At 37.8% G+C, this 22,455-nt stretch overlaps 1 protein-coding gene across 1 annotated transcript; it reads left to right on the top strand.

Moving 5' to 3' along the window:
- Positions 1-12,806: 12,806 nt before the first annotated feature.
- Positions 12,807-17,397, top strand: LOC145117488 (protein FAR1-RELATED SEQUENCE 5-like). Its single transcript, XM_079053777.1, has 10 exons — positions 12,807-12,812; positions 12,990-13,145; positions 13,274-13,285; positions 14,222-14,276; positions 14,358-14,421; positions 14,756-14,826; positions 14,901-15,699; positions 15,780-15,975; positions 16,300-16,935; positions 17,029-17,397. The coding sequence occupies exons 1-10, from the start codon at positions 12,807-12,809 to the stop codon at positions 17,395-17,397; spliced, it is 2,364 nt and encodes a 787-aa protein (XP_078909903.1).
- The last annotated feature ends 5,058 nt before the right edge of the window (positions 17,398-22,455 follow it).

The raw sequence follows: 22,455 nt of genomic DNA, 5'->3' as shown, positions 1-22,455 counted from the left end.
ACAAAAGTCCTCTAATGGCCCAACTATGGCCCAATTTTCCAAATTGGGCCCAAACCCTCATATGGGCCCTACCCTAAAGCCCATCTAAATATTCTAGTCCACATGATTTCTCTTGGATAACCCTTCAGAAGTCCAGTCATCAAAGCCCAAAGTAAAGGCCCAACTCAGGCCCAAGCAAAATTAGGGTTTTCACATGAAATGACGATTAGGGTTAAGTGTTCTCACTTAACCCATTAAGGACTTAACCTATTAAGTCCATTATTCCACTAAGCCATCACACAATGGAATCGGGATGAGTCACAACTTCAGTCCACTGGTCCAAACGCGGGTCCCAATAGGCCCAATCCAACAAACCCAAAATTAGGGTTTTCTAAACCCTAATTAGGGTTTTCTAAACCCTAATTAGGGTTTTCTAAACCCTAATTAGGGTTTCTAGCCCAATAACGAACCAGCCCAGTCCAAGGTTAAGTGTTTAGGTCCATTAGGGTTCCACTAGGTCGGGCACCACCCACTGCCCCCTCGGGCGGTGGTGATCGGCGGCGGTTCATGGCGGCAGGCGGCAGCAGCCACCATTCCAATGGTGGTGGTGGTTTATGCCCAAAAAAATTTGCATGAGACCCATCACACCCCAAAATACACACTTTCACACAATAACACACACAACCACCCTCCACGGTGGCTGTTGGTGGCAGAAGACGGTGGCAGCCACCACCTTGAGGTGGCGGCGGTGGATTTTCTAGCCAAAATATTTATGCCAACGCATTCAACTCATGGCAGCATCACATACATGAATACGAATCGAGATCGAGCCCCCAACAGCCGACTAGGAGGCTGTGGTTGTCGGAAAACCACACACAGCGGCCCCATGGCTGCCGACGTCAACAGTTGTGACGATTTCCGGTGTGCAGTCGCTGAAAAGAACGAGTGAAGCAGAAGGATACGATGCAAGCTAACTAACCGTGCATTTCCAGTGGTTCCCGATCCTCATACGACGAAAATATCGCCTCCTTCGGTCTGTGACACACCTCCCGGTTATGCTCGTCGTTGTTGGCAGAAGGTGGTGGCGGTTCAACAGTTCGGTAGTGAGCGGCGGACGGCTCAACAAACGTGGCGGTAACTGAGGGAGCTCCCATGGTGGCGGCTGGCCAAAAGTCACGCATGGCGGCTGGAGGTTAACGCTTTAGGTTTAGGGTTTTTAGGATGCGACATGGGAAGGGATACGAGTATAACTCGTGTCTAATTTCAAACAGTTTCCCATTAAGTCAATATTTGTCCTTCCTCCCACAATCTCTTTCAATTTAAATCCGAAATTACCCTTTTAGCCCCTATCTCTAAAAGTCCCTTCATAATAGGTCCCGAAATTTCCAAATCAGCCTCCTACGCCTTCAATCTTCTCAATTTAAGTCCATTTATTACCAAACGCACCCTAACTTCCGAAATCCTATTCAAATTAAATCCAAGACTTACACTTTTAACCCCCGAATTTTAAAATTTTGCACAATTAACCCTCGAGACCAACAGTTTGCTATATTATTAAAGATTTTAGGGTTCTTACTCATATTAACCCTTATCTATTTATTTATTTAATATACAGGATGTTACAACTCTCCCCGACTTAAATTAGATTTCGACCTCGAAATCTTTCCTCATCATCCCATACATGCCCGACAACTTGAACGACATAGCCCCAAGCCCGAGCATAACCCCAGTCGTTCAATCCAACATAGCTTTCTCAACCAAACACATGCAACCACTAAGTTCGCTTTACTCCAAACAATATTACACCCGATCAGCAGCCACACCTCACCTCCAACCTCTGTTGTCTAACACTCACTAACTTCATGCGTGCTGCGGTCCTTCCCAATCCAAACGGACCGACTTTCCCAGGTCTAGAACATCATATGGAAACCTCAATCACTCAAAAGAAATCCATCAGGAATTCGGCATCGCAACTCATTTGTCCTTTACCCAGATAGGGTGAAACCTAAACTCGAGAGTCCGATTTAACAGCAGAATTGGAACCACTCATCTCTAATCTGATACTCAACTCCCGACCCGATGATCCACGAATCTATGCGTACATTACTTCTCCAATTCCTTCCGATTTGCGACAACCTCTCCTCAATTCGAGATATAAAGAATCCCGACCATCATGGAGATCCCAGACTCGCCCCTAGTCCGACCACCAGGCTCCCAAAGACTCGGTTGGTAAGGCTACCCAAGCGTAAGAACTCCTCTGTGTCATGCTCTAACTAGGGAATACTACGGCTCCCCATAGTCTTACGACACTCTCACACTGACTCGTGAATGCTACGGCTCCCCGCAGGCTTACATCACTAACTCGCCATGGGCTCTCCCCATGGTTTTTCCCCTGATATTACAAAGTGATTACTCCCACCTGGATCCTTCCACTCTCTTAGCATCCCACAATCTCATCATTAAGTCATCACCATATTGTGCTCATTGAACTCATGCTCCGCGATCCATCATGGATAGGTGCACCCACCCACTCCTGACGACAATTGTCGCAACAACGCACTTTCTCTCGATACAATTCACATTCTTGAACCATCCCCGTCTGATGACAATTACTTGATGGGTTCCCACTGGAACAATAGCTACTCGATACTCCACTTATCATATCATAAACTTAAGTCTCAAAATAATCCAACAACTTAGGGCATCATACCCGGATACCCCGATACACCATCACCGAATCTCACGCTCGCTTTCCTCAACCTCTGATCTTCCACTCACGGCATCATACTCGGATACCGCGATACACCATCACAGAATCTCATAATGTCTTGCTACGACCATTGATCTTCTTCTCGCACAACTCATAACCTCGAAATACTCCACTCACAAATTAAAACACGGAGAAATCGTCAATGATTGAGATCACGTTGATGATCATCCGAAACCCCATCCTCTTACTAATCAAAACCCATCCGAAGCTACTCATAATAACTTTGAAGCTAATTTACAAATCAAATGCTGCTCCTCCCGGAGTATAGATAACAATCTCTACTTCGAACTGGAAAATCCCAACAATTGAAACTGAACCTCAACGAGCTAACTGCCTCGAACCCAACCATTGCACACTTGGAGAGTCCCTGACCACAATTAGATCCATGACTCATGGTTACTTGTCGTGGATACACTCGTTCTTTCCTGTACATGTACCATATGCATCATCTCGCTCTGCACCTTGCCTCGTCCACCAATAAACCGAACTCTCATATGCCCGTACCGCAGATCCCCATAACCAAATCTTCTAACCGCAACTTGAACAGATTGTTGATCTTCTCAACAGAATACTCAGTTCTCCCCCACTCAGGGTTCGACCACCACCAATTGACATATCAACAGTCTACTCCACAGACTGTTTCACCAGATACACCACACTTGACTCTTGAAACGTACTACATCACACTAGATGATCTTCCGAAGAAAGACCAAGCAACTCCATATCTCCCGAATCTCAGATTAAATCCTCGGAACTACCCAATGTGACTGTCTTCAATCACCTAGAACCTTGTCCGGCTGCACATAAAATTACCCCGACGGTCTTAGAATAGCATTATCCCCTTTCCTGGAAATAATGAACTATCACATTCTTCGTTCTCTGAATCCTCAATCATCACCCCACTGCAAGAATAGACATAGCACGGGAGACCTCCTCCTCGCAGTCGATCTGTTGCATAGCAATGAAAACCGACAACTCAATATACACCTCTTGTTTTCCTAAAACAGTTGCTGGTACACAACTTACCAAACTCAAACAAGGCATACTCGAGCCCTCGCTAGTCACAGTACTCACTGACGACCCTTCCCAACATAAGAATGTAACTCAATGCTCTCATACAACAAAATTCTCTTGGTGTCAATATCGCAACTCCCTGGTGCCCCATAGGGTCTTCTTCTAATCTTTGACATCAGAAACTCACTCACCCATCCTCTCAAAATGGGAAAAAAGGAATAATATAATCCTCAAAATAGAACCTTGACATCACAGGCCATCGTCCGACCACTCAACTCATACTGCAATCCGCCATGACGCATCATCTCCACCCCTATTTGAGTCTGGCGACTCCACTGGCACCTCACCAGTCAAAACGCTCGAGGTCTTAACTCAATTTTTCCTACCTAGGGTATACTCCATTTAAGCTCAATCGACATGGCCCTCTGGCCCCACAATCTCCCATCTCCACTCCCAGTCTGAATAATCACAACCGGGTAACTGATAAAGGCGGAAACACACTTTGCTACGAATCATGATACCCGAACCATTTAATTTCTCCTCCTCCTGCTACTTAGAACCTCCGGAATTCTCCCTGTTTCGAGTATGGGTCCTCTGCTTTCAGTAGTACGTGCCCATACTACCTGCCACATCTACCCATACTTTCCATAAGGAGCGTCCTAGATTTTCTAAGTAACTATTGAACTTTCTCGATCACCATTCCCCTTACACATGCTCACCCTCTAGCGAATACTCACCTCTAAACAGCGTACTCATCGGACTAGGATTACTCTCTAGGTTCTCACACTTCTCTGCCATCAGCTGCTGAAGAACTCCTCGTGATGCCAGCCATATACCTCCTGAATATCGTCATATTCACTTAGTAGCTGACTCTCATCATTCTAGAGTTCCACAAAGCACAAAGCAAGCAGCATTCGGGCATCGAATAACCACCACATGAAACCACTCTAGCATACCACTCCACTCGCTCTTCTCATAACTCAAAAGGCATCACCGAACTCAGGAAATTCTACCTCTCGTGGAACTCTAGCTACTCTCTCAGTAGATTCCTCAAATGCTCATCTAGGTATCTCTCCTAGATTACTCCTCTGCTTAAGACTCCCTCTAACAGATTCCTGCTAAGTACTTCTACTCAGCACATACAGAGCAAATAGCAGATAATATCAATTAATAGCGTCCCCTAGGCTAAGGCATCATGAATCAGGCAACTCTAGCCCTAATTTCTAAAATACCTAGCCTATTATCTAGCATGCAGTTCTAATATCTCATAAACATCTCATAATACAAACAAATAATGGTATTTTGGGAAATCACCGTTCGGGCACTGGCTGATTGTACACACTGCTCCATTTCGTTTTCTCTTTAAAACTCTTACTCGTTTTAGAAAAATCATTTCTTTTTATAAAATTTTCTCAAATCCTCAGTTTGAGTTCAGAGATACCCGAGAGCACATCTGAATCCCTCAAACCAAGGCTCTGATACCAACTTGTAACACCGTAAATTTTCACACAAAATTTTCATTTTTAAATTTACATAAATGACCTCAACACACTTCACAAAATCTCAATATATCAATTATCGAAACACGTGTTCATAATTATTTGAATAAAATCCAGAATCCTCGAAACACAACTCCATCTCGTGTGTACAATCAAGTCGGCGCCTTCCCGTGATCCTGAGAAGTACCTGAAACACATAGCACATAACACGGTAAGCATGAAGCTTAGTGATTTCCCCAGAATACCACTCATATCTCATCAGCCTCTCATGGCTATACTCAGATAAGACCCTCTGGTCAAATATGTCTTAGTGGGACCCTCTGTTGTGACATAAGAACATGGTTTGGCATGCGGAATTAAAGTTTGCACAATGAACATGGTGATTTGGGTGTTCAAGAGATGTATTGAATATGTATGGTGTTACAAAAAGGGACATAGATCTACATCTAAATAAATAACACACACTTACACACTCACTTTTACACCTCTCAAGCACACCTCTACAAGTGGTATGAACCCACTATTTATAGAGGTGTTTACATGTCTCTCTCTCACTCTCACTAACACATGGGTCTAAAGGCTAATGCACCACATGCAAGTGGGTCTACAAGAGTCAAACCATTACAAAGTCATACATGAAGAACTTTGCACCCCAACATTCTCCCCCTCAAAGTTAGGAATGGATGACCCACTTCAAATCTTCCAAAATTGAGCAACTACGCGGTTTGAGCCTCAAAGGTGACACATGTCGAAACGAACTTCAATCTTCAATTCTTCCATGATTCTTCAATTTGGGCTCTAGGATGTGAAACCATACAAACCGAGCTGCAACGAATGATTAACTCCAAATAATCACCCAAAAGTTGCGCATAAAAACACACCCCAAAAATCTTCAATAAAACCAAACCCATTTCGAATACACCACTTCTGAACTTCCAATTTCATCATTTCGTAAGCTTCAAAAATTAAGGTCACTTCGGTCGTCAAATCCGCGTAATATGAAAAATTCAAGTTCGAATTTCCATATAAATTTCTCCCCCTTTTTATAATCGAAATTTGATTATAAAACCTTCAAGGAAAGAGAACGTGCTCTATTCGGAATTTTTCGTGTCAAAACTCCCCCTTAACATGTGGCATAAACTTTGTGCTTTAATTCGGAAAATCAAAAAAATTTCAATTTTTAGCTTCGTTCACGGACCGCCTTTGACAAAATTTCTCAAAAATGGGTAGAAATTGTCAATTTCAAAATTCTGCAGTGACCCGGTGCGCCCAAAACAGTAAAATATGCAAAACTCTCCCCCTTTTTCAAATCTGGGTAAAAAGCGTCAATTTGCACAAACTGTAGGGGCCTGAAATGCACTTTCTTCAATTTTCAGCAAAAACAGTCCTTTTTCGAATTTGGGTATGAACCGCCAAACAATCGAAGCCTCAGGGACTATTTTCGAAAATTCTGCCATTTGTGTTCCAAACATTCGAAATTTCAGAAAATATTCGAATTTGGGTGAAAAGTGTCAAACATTCGAAACTTCAAGTAATTGTTGAGTTTGCCAAACATTCGAAATTTCAGGGGCTGAATTTGAAAAATCTGCTTTTTGAACAAAACATACGAAGACTTGATCAATCATACGAAGGGTTGAACCATTTATGCCACTTCGTTAAAAGAGCAGGGACCAAAATTGTAACTGTTTGTTTTCTTCTTCCATTCATACGAAATTACAGCACTCTTCGTATGAAATTAACCAACACTCTTCGTATGAAATTAAACCATTTTCTCTCTCCTTTTCGCATGTTCATCTGCCCATTTTCTCTCTCCTCTTCGTATGTTCATCTGCCCATTTTCTCTCTCCTCTTCGTATGTTCATCTTCCCCAATCAAACGAAAAATCTCAACATACGAAGCATACGAAGCCTACCCAATGAACAGTAATGAACAGTAACTTCTTAGCCATTCATCCAACCTCTGAATCGACCCATCGTATCTTCAAAATCCAAACACAGTTCTTCGTTCCTTACAGTTCTTCACTTCGTACATTTAACAACAGCAAATACCCTGATTCGCTTTCCACAGTTCAACCCAAATCAAAATTTTCTTTTACAGATCATCGACTCCAATCAAGCGAAATCCAATATTGAGTATTAAAACGAAAACCCATATTCAACGAACATCGACCTTTCGATCCCAAATCCACAATTCCAAATAACGAACTAATAAACTTCAAAAACCTGTGAATCATAACCCATTCGATTTCGTTAACAACACAAAATCGACAATCGCCTTTACACATCAACAATCATTCGACTGTAAACCAAAGCTTCAACCATCGACTCCCAAAATTAATCTTCAATCGTTCAAACCTTCGATTTCATAGCCTTTGAAACACAATCCATTGCCCAGTTCGTTCCAAAACTATAGATTTATCAAATCTCATACCCAATATCAGCTAACCATTCGAAATCGATCACAAAAACAAACTTCCAAACATCAATTCTCGATTTCACATAACCAAACCTTCGAAATCATAAGATGCGAATCAAAAATCGATTAACTCAACTTCCAGTTCGATTTTCAGTTCATCGATCTTCAATTCTAATACATATTTCAATTTCAAGGTCAAAACTCAGTCGAATGTATTTTATTCAAAATACAGTTTGACTGTCGAATCCTTGATGCAAACATTGATCGACTCTAACAATTGAATCAAATAAGATCTTGAATCTTCAAACTATTTCAAATACAGTTTGAAATCGAAATTTGATTTTGACACTGAATCTTCAATTGAATCAACAATTGATATCTTGATCATAGTCGATTTTAGATTTATATAGATCAAATAAGATCGACTCACAAGATAAATTTTACAAGAATTGATTATTCGATATCAAGAATAAAGAGACGAACAAGTCTTTGAAGTGTTTTACTAATGAATCAGATTAACAAACATTTTGGAAAAGTATTCGGGCTTTTACAATCTGATACAATGAACAGTTATAGGCTTAAGTGATTTTGGGCTAAATCAATTTGAAATGGACTAAATGGATTAAAATATTGAGATTTGGTATTATATCAAAATGATTGAAGAACAGTTAACCAAATGAAATTTGTTTTGAGATTTGAAACTTTTAACAAATCAAATAACAAACAATTGCCATTTGAGAATCAAATCAAACAAACGAATATGTGATTGAATCAGGCTTGATCTACAAAAAATTTATTGGATCATAACAAATGGATTTTTCAAAGAAAATTTGATCCAACGAGTCAAAACGATCAAAAATTAAAAATGCAACGCACAATTCAATGAGATTAAAAGAGATCATAGAGAGAGACTCACCAAAATTGCTTCAATTGTGACAAAAGATGCCAAACCGAGAATCGTTCTTCAAAAATCACCTTGATCTTGAATACCCGCTCTGATACCAATTGTTGTGACATAAGAACATGGTTTGGCATGCGGAATTAAAGTTTGCACAATGAACATGGTGATTTGGGTGTTCAAGAGATGTATTGAATATGTATGGTGTTACAAAAAGGGGCATAGATCTACATCTAAATAAATAACACACACTTACACACTCACTTTTACACCTCTCAAGCACACCTCTACAAGTGGTATGAACCCACTATTTATAGAGGTGTTTACATGTCTCTCTCTCACTCTCACTAACACATGGGTCTAAAGGCTAATGCACCACATGCAAGTGGGTCTACAAGAGTCAAACCATTACAAAGTCATACATGAAGAACTTTGCACCCCAACACCCTCTGGTCCCACAACTCAGATGGACCCTCCGGTCCCTCAACTCGGTGACTCAATTAATCACAGTATACATATCACAACAACAATAAGCAGGATATCTCAACACACAACATATTCACATAAAAAATGCATACTATCACACAACTCAAGTAAGCACATAAGATCAATATTTACACAGATTACTATAACAGCATAAGTCACAAAGACAGTATGCACGATAATACATATCACATTATAAACAAACAAGACCCTCCGGTCCATAATGTATAAAGACCCTCCAGTCTATAACGAACAGTGACCCTCCGGTCAATAATATACTAAGACCCTCCGGTCAATAGTGTAAATACGACCCTCCGGTCATCAACAAGAATAAGACCCTCCGGTCACACACAAATTACAACACAGGTAAGTATAGTGAGAATACTCGCCTCGGATGACGAACATATCCTATAAATGTTGCTGCTACACTCCGGCTTCTATCACTAAGCCAAACCCACAAATAACTCCATTAGGATCTAAGGCCAACCTTCATATTATTAGGTCTAAATATGGTCCACCAATCCGGTCCATAAATAATCCAAGCCCAATGGGCACACCAAGGCCCAATACCTAATGGGTCCACAAAAGTCCTCTAATGGCCCAACTATGGAAAATTGGGCCCAAACCCTCATATGGGCCTTACCCTAAAGCCCATCTAAATATTCTAGTCCACATGATTGCTCTTGGATAACCCATCAGAAGTCCAGTCATCAAAGCCCAAAGTAAAGGCCCAACTCAGGCCCAAGCAAAATTAGGGTTTTCACATGAAATGACGATTAGGGTTAAGCGTTCTCACTTAACCCATTCAGGACTTAACCTATTAAGTCCATTATTCCACTATGCCATCACACAATGGAATCGGGATGAGTCACAACTTCAGTCCACTGGTCCAAACGCGGGTCCCAATAGGCGCAATCCAACAAACCCAAAATTAGGGTTTTCTAAACCCTAATTAGGGTTTCTAGCCCAATAACGAACCAGGCCAGTCCAAGGTTAAGTGTTTAGGTCCATTAGGGTTCCACTAGGCCGGGCACCACCCACTGCTACCTCGGGCGGTGGTGATCGGCGGCGGTTCATGGCGACAGGCGGCGGCAACCACCATTCCAATGGTGGTGGTGGTTTATGCCCAAAAAAATTTGCATGAGACCCATCACACCCCAAAATACACACTTTCACACAATAACACACACAACCACCCTCCACGGTGGCTGTTGGTGGCAGAAGACGGTGGCAGCCACCACCTTGAGGTGGTGGCGGTGGAGTTTCTAGCCAAAATATTTATGCCAACGCATTCAACTCATGGTAGCATCACATACATGAAGACGAATCGAGATCGAGCCCCTAACAGCCAACTAGGAGGCTGTGGTTGTCGGAAAACCGCACACAGCGGCCCCATGGCCACCGAAATCAACAGCTGTGACGATTTCCGGTGTCCAGTCGCTGAAAAGAACGAGTGAAGGAGAAGGATACGATGCAAGCTAGCTAACCGTGCATTTCCAGTGGTTCCCGATCCTCATACGACGAAAATATCTCCTCCTTTGGTCTTTGAAACACCTCCCGGTTATGTTCGTCGTTGCTGGCAGCAGGTGGTGGCGGTTCAACAGTCCGGTAGTGAGCGGCGGACGGCTCAACGAACGTGGCGGTAACTGAGGGAGCTCCCATGGTGGCGGCTGGCCAAAAGTCATGCATGGCGGCTGGAGGTTAACGCTTTAGGTTTAGGGTTTTTAGGATGGGACGTGGGAAGGGATACGGGTATAACCCATGTCTAATTTCAAACAGTTGCCCATTAAGTCAATATTAGTCCCTCCTCCCACAATCTCTTTCAATTTAAATCCGAAATTACCCTTTTGGCCCCTATCTCTAAAAGTCCCTTCATAATAGGTCCCGAAATTTCCAAATCAGCCCCCTACGCCTTCAATCTTCTCAATTTAAGTCCATTTATTACCAAACTCACCCTCACTTCCAAAATCCTATTCAAATTAAACACAAGACTTACACTTTTAACCCCCGAATTTTAAAAATTTGCACAATTAACCCTCGAGACCAACACCTTGCTATATTATTAAAGATTTTAGGGTTCTTACTCATATTAACCCTTATCTATTTATTTATTTAATATACGGGATGTTACACATATCGAGGCCCTTACGCTGGGTGTAACTCGGATAAGGTCGCCAGGTGTCGCGGCTTCGGTGGGGCGACGTGGAGCTTGCTGGGCCGAGCAGTGCGAGGCGTACGTTGGGCGTAACGATCTCGGACGCAGGGCGTAATGCGAGGCGTCGTGTCGCAGTCCGAAGCAGGTCCTCCGATCAGCGATGCACGGTCCAGATTGAGCCACGTCATCATTTTCGCAACAGGTCTCGCAAATTTACTTTCCGACTTCTAAAAATCATAAATCTCGCATACGAGCTCCGTTTTCGACATTCTTTATATCCACGGGTAGGAGGGAACGTACTCTACAACTTTCGTTTAGACTCCGTCGGCTAATTTTGAATTTATTTTAAAAGTTATATTATTAACAGGCCGGGACAGGATTGGTCCGTTAAAATCTCATAACTCCTTCATCTGACGTCCGTTTTCGTCTATCTTTTTATCGTTACGCTACTATTAACGAGATCTTCGATTCTCGTTTAGGTTGTGTCGGCTAAAAACCGCTCGATCTAATACTCGAACTCCGGGCTGTACACTGCTAAGCCGAAACTTCGAAAAATCATAACTTCCTTATACGAAGTCAGATTTGGGCGTTCTTTTCATGGACGCTCTCGGTTTAACGTATTCTACGACTTTCATTTACATCACTAAGTCGAAAAATCGCTCTATCGTAAATTCACTATTTACGCTTACTGGTGTCGTGCCGGTTTTGCCGCGAAACTTCGACGGGCCATAACTTCTTCGTTATAACTCGGATTTCGGCATTCTTTATATGCACGGAACCCTTGTAACATATGCTAAATCTTGGTTAAGATTACTCCTTCTAAATAATCCTCCATCAAAAACTCTTTTTTGATGCTCTTTGTCTCTAAATTGACTAGCCCGGATCTACGGGTGTTACAAACAGCACCCCGTAACACCCAGCTCTGATTCCCTTACCCGACTTCTCTTCTCACCGGGAGTGACAACAGCGACAGTAGCGAGTCGATGGCTGCTCGATTTCGCAGCAACCAGCCACCACAAAGGAGACGTTGGCGCGACAGCCCCTGGTTCATTCTTCCGACCGCAGCGTTCTAGTAGAGGGAAAGGTATCGCGGGTCAGCCGAGATGGTGGCGGCTGGAGCATGAGGTGGCAGCTACCCAGATTAGGGTTAGGGTTTTCTAACGAACCAATATATATATATATATATATATATATATATATATATATATATATATATATATATATATATATATATATATATATATAGAGAGAGAGAGAGAGAGAGATAGGTTCATTTGTTTAAACTAATTATTGTGTTATTGTATGGACAAATGTGGACCAATTATTCTTAAAGGGTATTAATGTAATCTTGCAATATAATTTATATTTTCCCAGTTAATTAAATTTTGATTGATATCAATCAAATTCCTAAATATCAGGCTATTAAATATGCATTTTATCAACGAATATAACATATATATATATATATATATATATATATATATATATATATATATATATATATATATATATATATATCGTGTACGTTTTAATCTATTGCAGATTAATAGTTCATCATCTTCAGAGCAATTATCTTATTCTGATATTTCGTTAATGGAGGTATGTTGTTCATGGAAGTTTTTTTTTATAGTGTTGAAGTATCGTTTATCATATGCATATAAATTTTTTTATATTCATAATTCAGAATAATCATTTATCAGATTCATATCATATTTGTTCTTTACAGTATTTCAGTGATGAAATTCATTTTTTGAATTTTATTGTTGTGTTTTTCAGAACAAAGATAATATTGATAACAATAAGAAGGACTTTTCTGATAACAATGATCGGAATGTCAATCAATGCCAAGTGCATAAAGATCGGAAGAAAATAAGAAGATGTGGGATTTGTTTTGGTGTTGGTCATGACAGGAGGAATTGTCCTCAAGCAAGGGTCAACAGAGAGTAGATGTTTACTTTGTCAACATATTTTATGATCTGAATAATGTTTTCAATTTAGTCTTATCGGATTTTATGGAGGTTTATTTCAGTATAATAATGATATGGATTCATGAATTATAGGGGTTTCTCCTTGTAAGTTTATGTTTTCATTCAATTAATATTAATAATTTTCATTTTGAGTTTGATTAAAATTCCATAATTTTATTATTTATCATATGACTACAGAGATGTTGTAAATGTATTGTTGTTCTAATATTTCTGGACAAAACAGTCTTCGTAAATTGTGTTATACTTAATGTTATATGTACACATTCTGTTAGAATGTTTGATATAAAACTCATAATAAAATTATTCGTACAGAACAAAAAAACACACAATTCTTATTATCAAAAGTAGTAGAATGTAACTGTTGATTACAATATACATAAAAAACAAAAACACAATGCTTATTATTCTTAAAGAATAATAAGCATCTAAATTCGTTTTACCTATTTGATTAATCAAAGATTCCGTTAGAATTCTTGGGATCAAATTCTACCAGAATGCTATTTTGTATTACAATATACAGATCAAACATGAGCAAAATAAATTTACTGTTATTATTATCACATATATTTTTACAGAATAAGATTGTGGTATCATGATATCGTGGTATAAGTATGTCTATGTTAAGTTGTACGAGAATATACAGAACAAATGTGTGAAAAATAAATTTATTGTAGATATTGTTTGAAATTTTCTCAAAGAATAACACTTTTTTGATATTAATTGATTTCTTAGTATACGCGTTTATGTCATAACAAACCAGAAATCATTTGTAAATTCAATAAAAAATAATTTTTTTTAAAGTTTGTAGAATTAATTTATTAAAAGTCTAATTTAAAACGCAGGATGTGTTGAAGTCATATCTATGCAATTTATTATATTTGGAATTTGAATATGTCAAATATTTACAATATCATGATGAATAATACGATTTTGTGTTGATTATTATCCTTACAATCTTTCTAAAAGTTTTAAAAAACCAAATATTTGATAACAATGAATACATATATCACGTATTTTTAGTTACATATCAATTACACGGTTTCTCCTTTTTTGATATATACTGAATTGACTCAAAGTTTGTAATATTGAATTTATTTTGCTTTCCCCAATCAACTGGTGTTCAATCGTGCTGTTACTTATCTTATGGATGATACAGTATCAGCTGGTGACGATCATATTCATGATCAACATGAATATCCTAATGAGTATGAAGATTTCGGGTTACGGGATCATGATTCTTTACGTAATGTCGACTTTCAATTATCTGAGAGTAGCAGTCTAAATTTAGGTGAATTTACTTTATAAGTTTTTTATATTTGTTAATTTGTATAATAATAATGTTGAAATTTTATATTGTTTTTTTGTGATATGGCGTAACTTGCACTTGCAAAGATGAGGATCCATTAGAACACATTCAAGATCACATATATGACAATTCTGAATATCATTTCGGTGATTCTAGTAATCATAACCCAGGTGATGTATTTTAAGTATTTTTTTCGTTTTTATATATATTTACGTATTCATTACACATACTCTTATTAAAAGATGCAGAAAGGAATTCGAGTTCAATGATAATGAGGCAGATTATACTATAGACGATGATAACATTGATTTTCAGAAAGGTTAGTATATGAAAAAAAAAGTTTAATAAACTAGATTAATTCTTTGCCACTTTTTTAATTTTTCTTTTATGCAGAACAATCTCATGTTACACATGATTATGTTTCTCCTGGTGGATCATCGTATTGGATTCCTGTTGTTTCAGACAACATCAAACCTAAAATCAATTCAATTTTTGATTCATATACAGCAGCATTATCAATGTATTACAATTATGCATCATTAACAGGCTTTGATGTCAGGCTTGGACCATTTAGAAGAACCGAATCTGGAATTACCACACAACGACATTTGCTATGCAATCGGGAAGGTAAACCAACAACCGCTAAAGTGGATACTTTGGACCCTAAACATAATAAGATTCAGAGAAGGAAAGACTCATTTAGGTGCGAATGCAAAGCGAAAATTGTTGTTATTCTAGTACATGGTACTAATAAATATAATGTTGCTGAATTTGTGGAACAACATAATCATAAGTTGTTTGGTAAGGACAATATGTTTTTGTCTCGTACAAAGAGGAAACTTGATTATTCACAGGAGATCTTTATTCATAACTTGTCAAAGCAAAATATTGGTGCCTCAAGAGCACATAGATTGTATTCCGGACTTCAGGGTGGTTCTGACATTCGAGGTGGGTTGGTTTCTGATTTCAAGAACATTACGAGAAATCTCAATTCTTACATAGGTGTCAGGGATGCAAAATTCCTTGTAGTGAAGATGCTGGAAAGGAAAAAAAATATCCCAAGTTTTTCTTTCGATTTTAGAGTTGTTGAGAAAAAATTGAATTCGATTTTTTGGGCTGACGAAACTGCAAAGTACAACTACAATGCTTTTGGAGACGTTCTTTCTCTGGATGCCACATTCAGCATGAATAAGTATTTTTAAATTTTGCAACGTTTTCACATAATTTTTCTTGCTTCCAATAACGCTTACCAAGTTTTATATTTTTAAACAGATATGATATGGTTTTCGTACCTTTCACTGGGATAGATAATCATAAGAAATGTGTGACTTTTGGTGCTGGACTTTTGAGTAGAGAAGATGCTAGTTCTTACTCTTGGCTGCTTAGAGCATTTTTGAAAGCATTCAAAAAACAACCTACGCTTGTTCTTACAGATCAAGATCCAGCTTTAAACAAGGCTGTTAATGAAGTATTTCCAATGTCAGCACATAGGTTTTGTATGTGGCATATTACAAAAAAAACTTCCAAACAAGGTGAATATTGTTTTTATATTCAACCCAAACTCACTATGTTTACCTTGTTAGCACATATTGTTCAATCAGAAATTAACTATTTCAGAACAAAATCTATGCCACAACTACAATTCAAAACCGACTTCTTGTTTGAATTTAAGATACATTCTGTTAGAATTTTAACAAAAATTCAGTTAGAATTTATAGTTTACAACATTCATACCCTTCATTCCTTGTGCAGCACAATTATATATTTTATACTAACATATTTTTTTTTTCAGATAACATCACAACTAGCCACAAACTCAGCCTTTCGCAAGCGTTTTCACTCTATAATTTGGAATTCTAAGCTGGAACCACATGATTTTGAAAAGGAATGGAAATCTTGTTTAAATGAGTTTAACATTTCAAATAACAAGTGGTTGCAAGAGATGTATGGGTTGCGTAGACGATGGGTACCTACATTTTTCAAGGACATACCGATGTCTGGTCTTATGAGAACTACATCATTGTCGGAAGGTCAAAATTGGTCGTTTCAGAACAATACCCTTACTGGTTCTTATCTTTTAATGTTTATGATGACATTTGAGGGTGTTATGGAACGACAAAGGCGTAATCAAGTTGTCAACGACTTTAACACTGCTACAACACTTCCTAGATTCATCACATCTAGTCCAATTGAACCACATGCTTCAAAGGTTTACACTCGTAAAAGTTTTTATCAGGTGCAGAAAGAGATATCAGATTCTGATAACACTTGTTTCCAAATGAGTGTTACTTCTAATAATGGTGTTGACATTATTATTGTTTTGGAGAAGCAAAAGAACATAACAACAAGGCAACCATCAAGTCCTGTTGTTGATGACAAACTTGAGGAATACCATTACGATCGTCTTACAGAGGATACCCAATACATCGTACGTTATTACTTTAATAATGCATAATTATTTTTTTTAATCACACAACAATACTTTATTACTGAAACTCATATTTTATCATACATATTCCAGGTTACACACTCAACAATAGATGGTTCATACAAATATACCTGCATGCATTTTGAACATGTCGGTATTTTGTGTAGGCACATATTTTGTGTTTTTAAGTACTATAGTATTGAACAGATTCCTAAAGAATACATTATGAGACGGTGGCGTCGGGATGTTGTTCCAACAGAGTTACTTAAAAGGCGTTTTTCTAATTCTTTACTAGACTCTAACTCTGACATGACGACTATTGAAAATTTTTCAAACGTAGATCGTTGTGTTTCATTTTTAAGCCATGATGCATCGAAGTTAAAGTCATACCTTGAAGAGTTGAATAAGCTGAAGAAAAAATTTGTAGATGATTGTCCAGCCCCTGAGATGCCATCCAGATAATCATTCTACAACCAGATTATAGGCGTAGAATTAACTAATGATGCTCCCGATATTGACAATCCATCAGATATTCGTAATAAGGGAACTGGCAGTCGTGGTAAGAGATTAAAATCAAAAAAAGAAATGCTGGAAAAAGTTTGTTCGAAGCCTAAGAGAAAGTGTGCTTTATGTAAACAGATGGCTAACCATGATAAACAAAATTGTCCTCTTAAAAAACGTGTCTAAGTAGTATGCTTTATATGTAGTTTTTCTTTTAATATTATATTACAGTAAAACTTTTTTGTTTCATATTTATTTATTTTAATGCTTACAAATTTCATAGTCTTTAATAAAATTGTCATATAGTGTAATACACTTTTGCATAATTTGTAACAATTCTTATCTACCATTAATGACTATCCTAACTTGTAACAACATAATCTTCATACATTCTACCACGATTAATGTGTATCCTATCTGAAATATAACATTGAAACAAACATGGAAAATCATAATGTTCATACATTCTACCACTTGTAAAACAGCACATATATTCTATCAGAATATCTTATACATATAATATTATTGAAAAACAAAACTTACATGTGCATTACAATCCATATTTCACCCACTTATTTTGTTACACTTTACCAATTGTAACATAAGTTATTTTCCCTCATCAACCAAAAAAATTAAATATACCTGTAGGTTGAGTACTAATATTCTCTTTAACGGGTGTTGATCTGGTACGGTAGTTCCTTCTCACATTTGTTTGGCTTGTAGTATCAACATTAATTGAGACTGGATCAGCTTCTGCAACAACTAATGAAATGAATGATTAAAGTCGATTAATAATAGTTTTCAAAGTAACCATCCATACTTCCTTACCTATAAAAACTACAAGTATTATATAAGTTTTTATTTTGTAAGAATGAAACACATATCCAAAACCTGTTTCTACCAGAATTAAAACCAAATAGTAAATACAAATAAATTAAATCATCAAACATCATAGTACTTAAAAACATATACATTTACTTAATAGCAATCTCCAGATTAACCAGTCACAATCCAATCTATATGACCCCTATATACACTTACTTCTGTTACAATTCACTAAGCATGTACACACATACCTTCACAATGAATCTATTTGAATTTTAATTCTTGGGATCAAATTCTACCAGAATGCTAATAAGTATAATATAGACACATACACTTCTGTTACAATGATTCTATTAGAATTTCACTTCTTCTCATTCTGTAAGAATGCAACACACATAATTATAATGTTTATATTACAATTAAAGCCAAAGCTTTGCTACAAAAAAACTGAATCATCAAAAAACACAATAACAAAGACAAACAAACAAACACATATACAAATACTCAATATTAATCCCCATATGAACATTAATTTTTAAAGATTTTGTGAGAATTAGATTTATTTAACCACTACATCCCCTTCTCATGTTCCACATTCTTTACGAATTTAACACATTTAATTAAACTAATTATGTTAGAACTACATACACACTCTACATACAACTAAACTGCAGCATCAAAATAATAGGAATAAAACTACAAATTATAAAAACAAAAAAACCAAATAAAATAAAACAATACAACATTATATTACAAAATTTTATCATAACATAAAGACCTTGAAAGATTTATGCATTTTTTTAAAAAAATATCTCAAAATACTAAAAAAAATTTAAATAACAAACAAAACCTTCACACCCTAAATTACCACAACAGCAACTACGTTGCCTCCTTTTACATATTTAGTATTCTGTAAGAATGTACTTCACATAAAATCAACACAGAACCTTTTAGTTCTTACAGAATATCCTCAATACTGACTTATATCACAAATACAACAACATATTACTAAGAAAAAAAAGGACAGAAACAACATCGTTTTTGGCGGTTACAAGACACAACAAAATACACAATCATAGACCCTGTTCTTGAAGAATCACATTACCATATCTGTAAAGTAAAAAATTTTACTTAGTTTGTAAATCCCCAATTTCAGAAAACCAGAATGAAAAAAATACTCCATTTTTACAGATTTTTGTTCTGTGTTACTTAACCGAACTTGACAACCACATGCATCTACTTCATTGTTCAAAAATTCCAAAAGAATGTTCTGTCATCAAACGATTACCTTAAAAATAACTAAAAAAAATACCTCTAGGCGGAGTAACGAAATCATCATCGTCTTCATCTAGATTCAAAACCGTTGCTTGTGTGTTCTTAAATTTTGATTTGAAAGAAGTCGTCCTTGTATTCCTCATTCTACTGCAATTTCTTTTTTTTTTCGAACGATCACAGTGCAATTTCTTTGAACAATCTTCGATAATATAACACTTTATACTAAGAAAACAACAGAATCTACTGCTATTTTTGGTTGATTATAGAAGATATACATTGATTTCGTGTTCTGATACAGAGGGTAGTGAAATCCGGATTTATGCGAAGTTGTAGGGATTATGCGGGAAGTTATGAAAATAGAGCAGTTTCCTATTTTAATGGAGAGGACAAATGTACACATATACCCTTCCTGATCCCTTTTCTTTAAATGTGAAGACTTTTTCATTTATTGGATATCAATTTAATGATAATCATTTTCATTTAAAAATTACATATTTCATTGGCCTACAACTAGTAATACAATAACACAATAAATAGTGTTAACAAAATAACCTAAGCCTATATATATATATATATATATATATATATATATATATATATATATATATATATATATATATATATATATATATATATATATATATATATATATATATATATATATATATGGAGGCTGCATGAGGGGGGTGACGGGTGTAACCCGTGTTTCACCAAACTTCTCTCCCTTTTTAACAATATCGGCCCCTCCCTTCAGAATTAGTTTCAAAATTAACCCCCAATTTACCCTTTCAGCCCTCAGCCTTAAAATTCATTACAAATTAAGTATAATACTTACCAAAAATTCCCTCCTCTACAATTTATTTTCATATGAAGTCCATATGTTACCATTCAGCCCTTAGTTTCCAAAATCTCTTAAATTAAGTCCCCGTAATTTACCAAGTAGTCCCTTCATTCACAAATATTTACGAAACAAATCCGAAACTTATACTTTTAACCCGTGACTTCTAAAATTGTAACATTTGGCTCCCGAAAACCAACTCTCCACTAAAATTATGGATTTTAGGGCCACTATTCATTTAATATTTTATTTATTTATTTATTTATTTAATAAACGGGGTGTTACAACTCTCCCCCACTTAAATTAGATTTCGTCCTCGAAATCATTCCTTACCATTCCTTACATGCCCAACCACTCTAGTAACATGGTCACCATCCTGGGCACGCCCTACCCTTCCCAGGGTAGCCGTGACCAATCTCCGCAAGGCCCTAAAATTCGCAGGTGAACGAATTTCTCGTAACAAGATCACATCCACTCCGTCTGAAATCTGTTGTCCTGAGATGGGTTGATTTCCTAACAGACCACTCATACTGAATCATTGTCGTCGGATCCAGTCCGTTTATCCCTCAACTGACTATTCGTTATCTAATAGTTCGAGGTTCCCACTTCAAAACAGGTTCATAGACCTAACTATCACTGCAGATCACTTATACTTGGCCAAGGATCAGCTGATCCCGCTATGAGTGACTTGTCATTTCCCAATCAACCAACTATCTCGGGCATATTTGCAATCTAAAACACATATACTGACACTGCCCAAATGTTGAAACTGCTTGAACACTGAACTGCCTGAAGCAGTATGCTGCTATATGTCTGCTTTCCAAAATCTACCGAGGCCATCCTGGTCTCAATTCGTTTGTCAGTCATCTGAAATATCGGATTCCAGCCCGGTCGTTGAGCTAAAGGGCTCCCACATAGTCTTCCCACACGACTTCTGAACGAAATCCTTCTCTGGAAATAGTTGACACTAGGTATCATGTCGCTGAGGCTCTATTAACCTTCTGATCTAAATGATCGGGTCCATGCGTCAAATCCTGACGTTACCGAATCCAAGGCTAAAGGTGCTTGCTACCCGACCAATGGTAGCCTAATATACCAAATGACCTTACGCAGTCCATTACTTCCCTGATCTCATAACTATAAGGACACTCCTACAGTCTTATCACTGGCTCAACCTGATCTAATCCTTATGGGTAATTCCGAAATCCAATCCGTAGATTTCCATATCCTCAATGTTGCACCCGAACTGGTGGGTACTACTATCCCTTTCACGATCTATGAACATGCTCATGCTATCTACCAATCTAGTGGATGCTACGGCTACACCCGCAGTCTTACAACACTCTAGCACTATCTGCCAACCCTGGTGAATGCTACGGCTACACCCGCAGACTTACAACACTTTCCAGATTACCTGACCATTAGTGAATGCTACGGATACACCCGCAGTCTTACATCACTTTCCATACTATCTGACCACTAGTGAATGCTATGGATACCCCCGCAGTCTTACAACACTTTCCATACTATCTGATTGCTAGTGAATGCTACGGCTACCCCCGCAGTCTTACAACACTTTCCATACCAGTTGAACACGCACTCGACCTAACATACAACTGAACTTGAGTCCTAACTGGAGCTTTAACTTGGTTCCTGAAATCTGCTGTCTGAGAGTCTCGAAGGTTGCCTGCTGCTCAGGCTCCCAGTGAAAGGCCACCGACTACTTGGTCAGTCGGGTCAAAGGAACCGCAATCTTAGAGAAGTCCCGCATAAATCTCCGGCAATAACCCGCTAGACCCAGGAAACTCCGAATCTCAGTTGGAGACCTCGGAATCTCCCACTGCATCACGGCCTCTATCTTGGCCGGATCGACTAGAATACCCTTCTGGTTGACAAGGTGCCCAAGAGATTGCACCTCGCGCAACCAGAACTCACATTTGGAGAACCTTACAAGAAGTCTCTCCCCCACTTAGATTTGACTAAGTCTTCACGGCTCATGCTGATTGAAGGATTCCCAGTCCTTCTCTCTTTCTAATATCCCATTGATGACTACCTGTGCTTACTAATGCTAGCGATCAATC

The sequence above is a fragment of the Lactuca virosa genome, chromosome 1, assembly GCF_052849685.1.
Source record: "Lactuca virosa cultivar CGN04683 chromosome 1, Lactuca_virosa_CGN04683_v6, whole genome shotgun sequence".
Lineage (NCBI taxonomy): Eukaryota > Viridiplantae > Streptophyta > Magnoliopsida > Asterales > Asteraceae > Lactuca > Lactuca virosa.
This window is presented reverse-complemented; position numbering and strand designations above follow the sequence as displayed.

What these genes read in the sequence shown, in the direction of transcription:
- LOC145117488 (XM_079053777.1), top strand. An exon ending in AATGAGTATGAAGATTTCGG is followed by an intron (nt 14,422 to 14,755) that starts GTTACGGGATCA and finishes TAAAAGATGCAG; the next exon opens with AAAGGAATTCGAGTTCAATG. An exon ending in TAAACAAGGCTGTTAATGAA is followed by an intron (nt 15,976 to 16,299) that starts GTATTTCCAATG and finishes TTTTTTTTTCAG; the next exon opens with ATAACATCACAACTAGCCAC.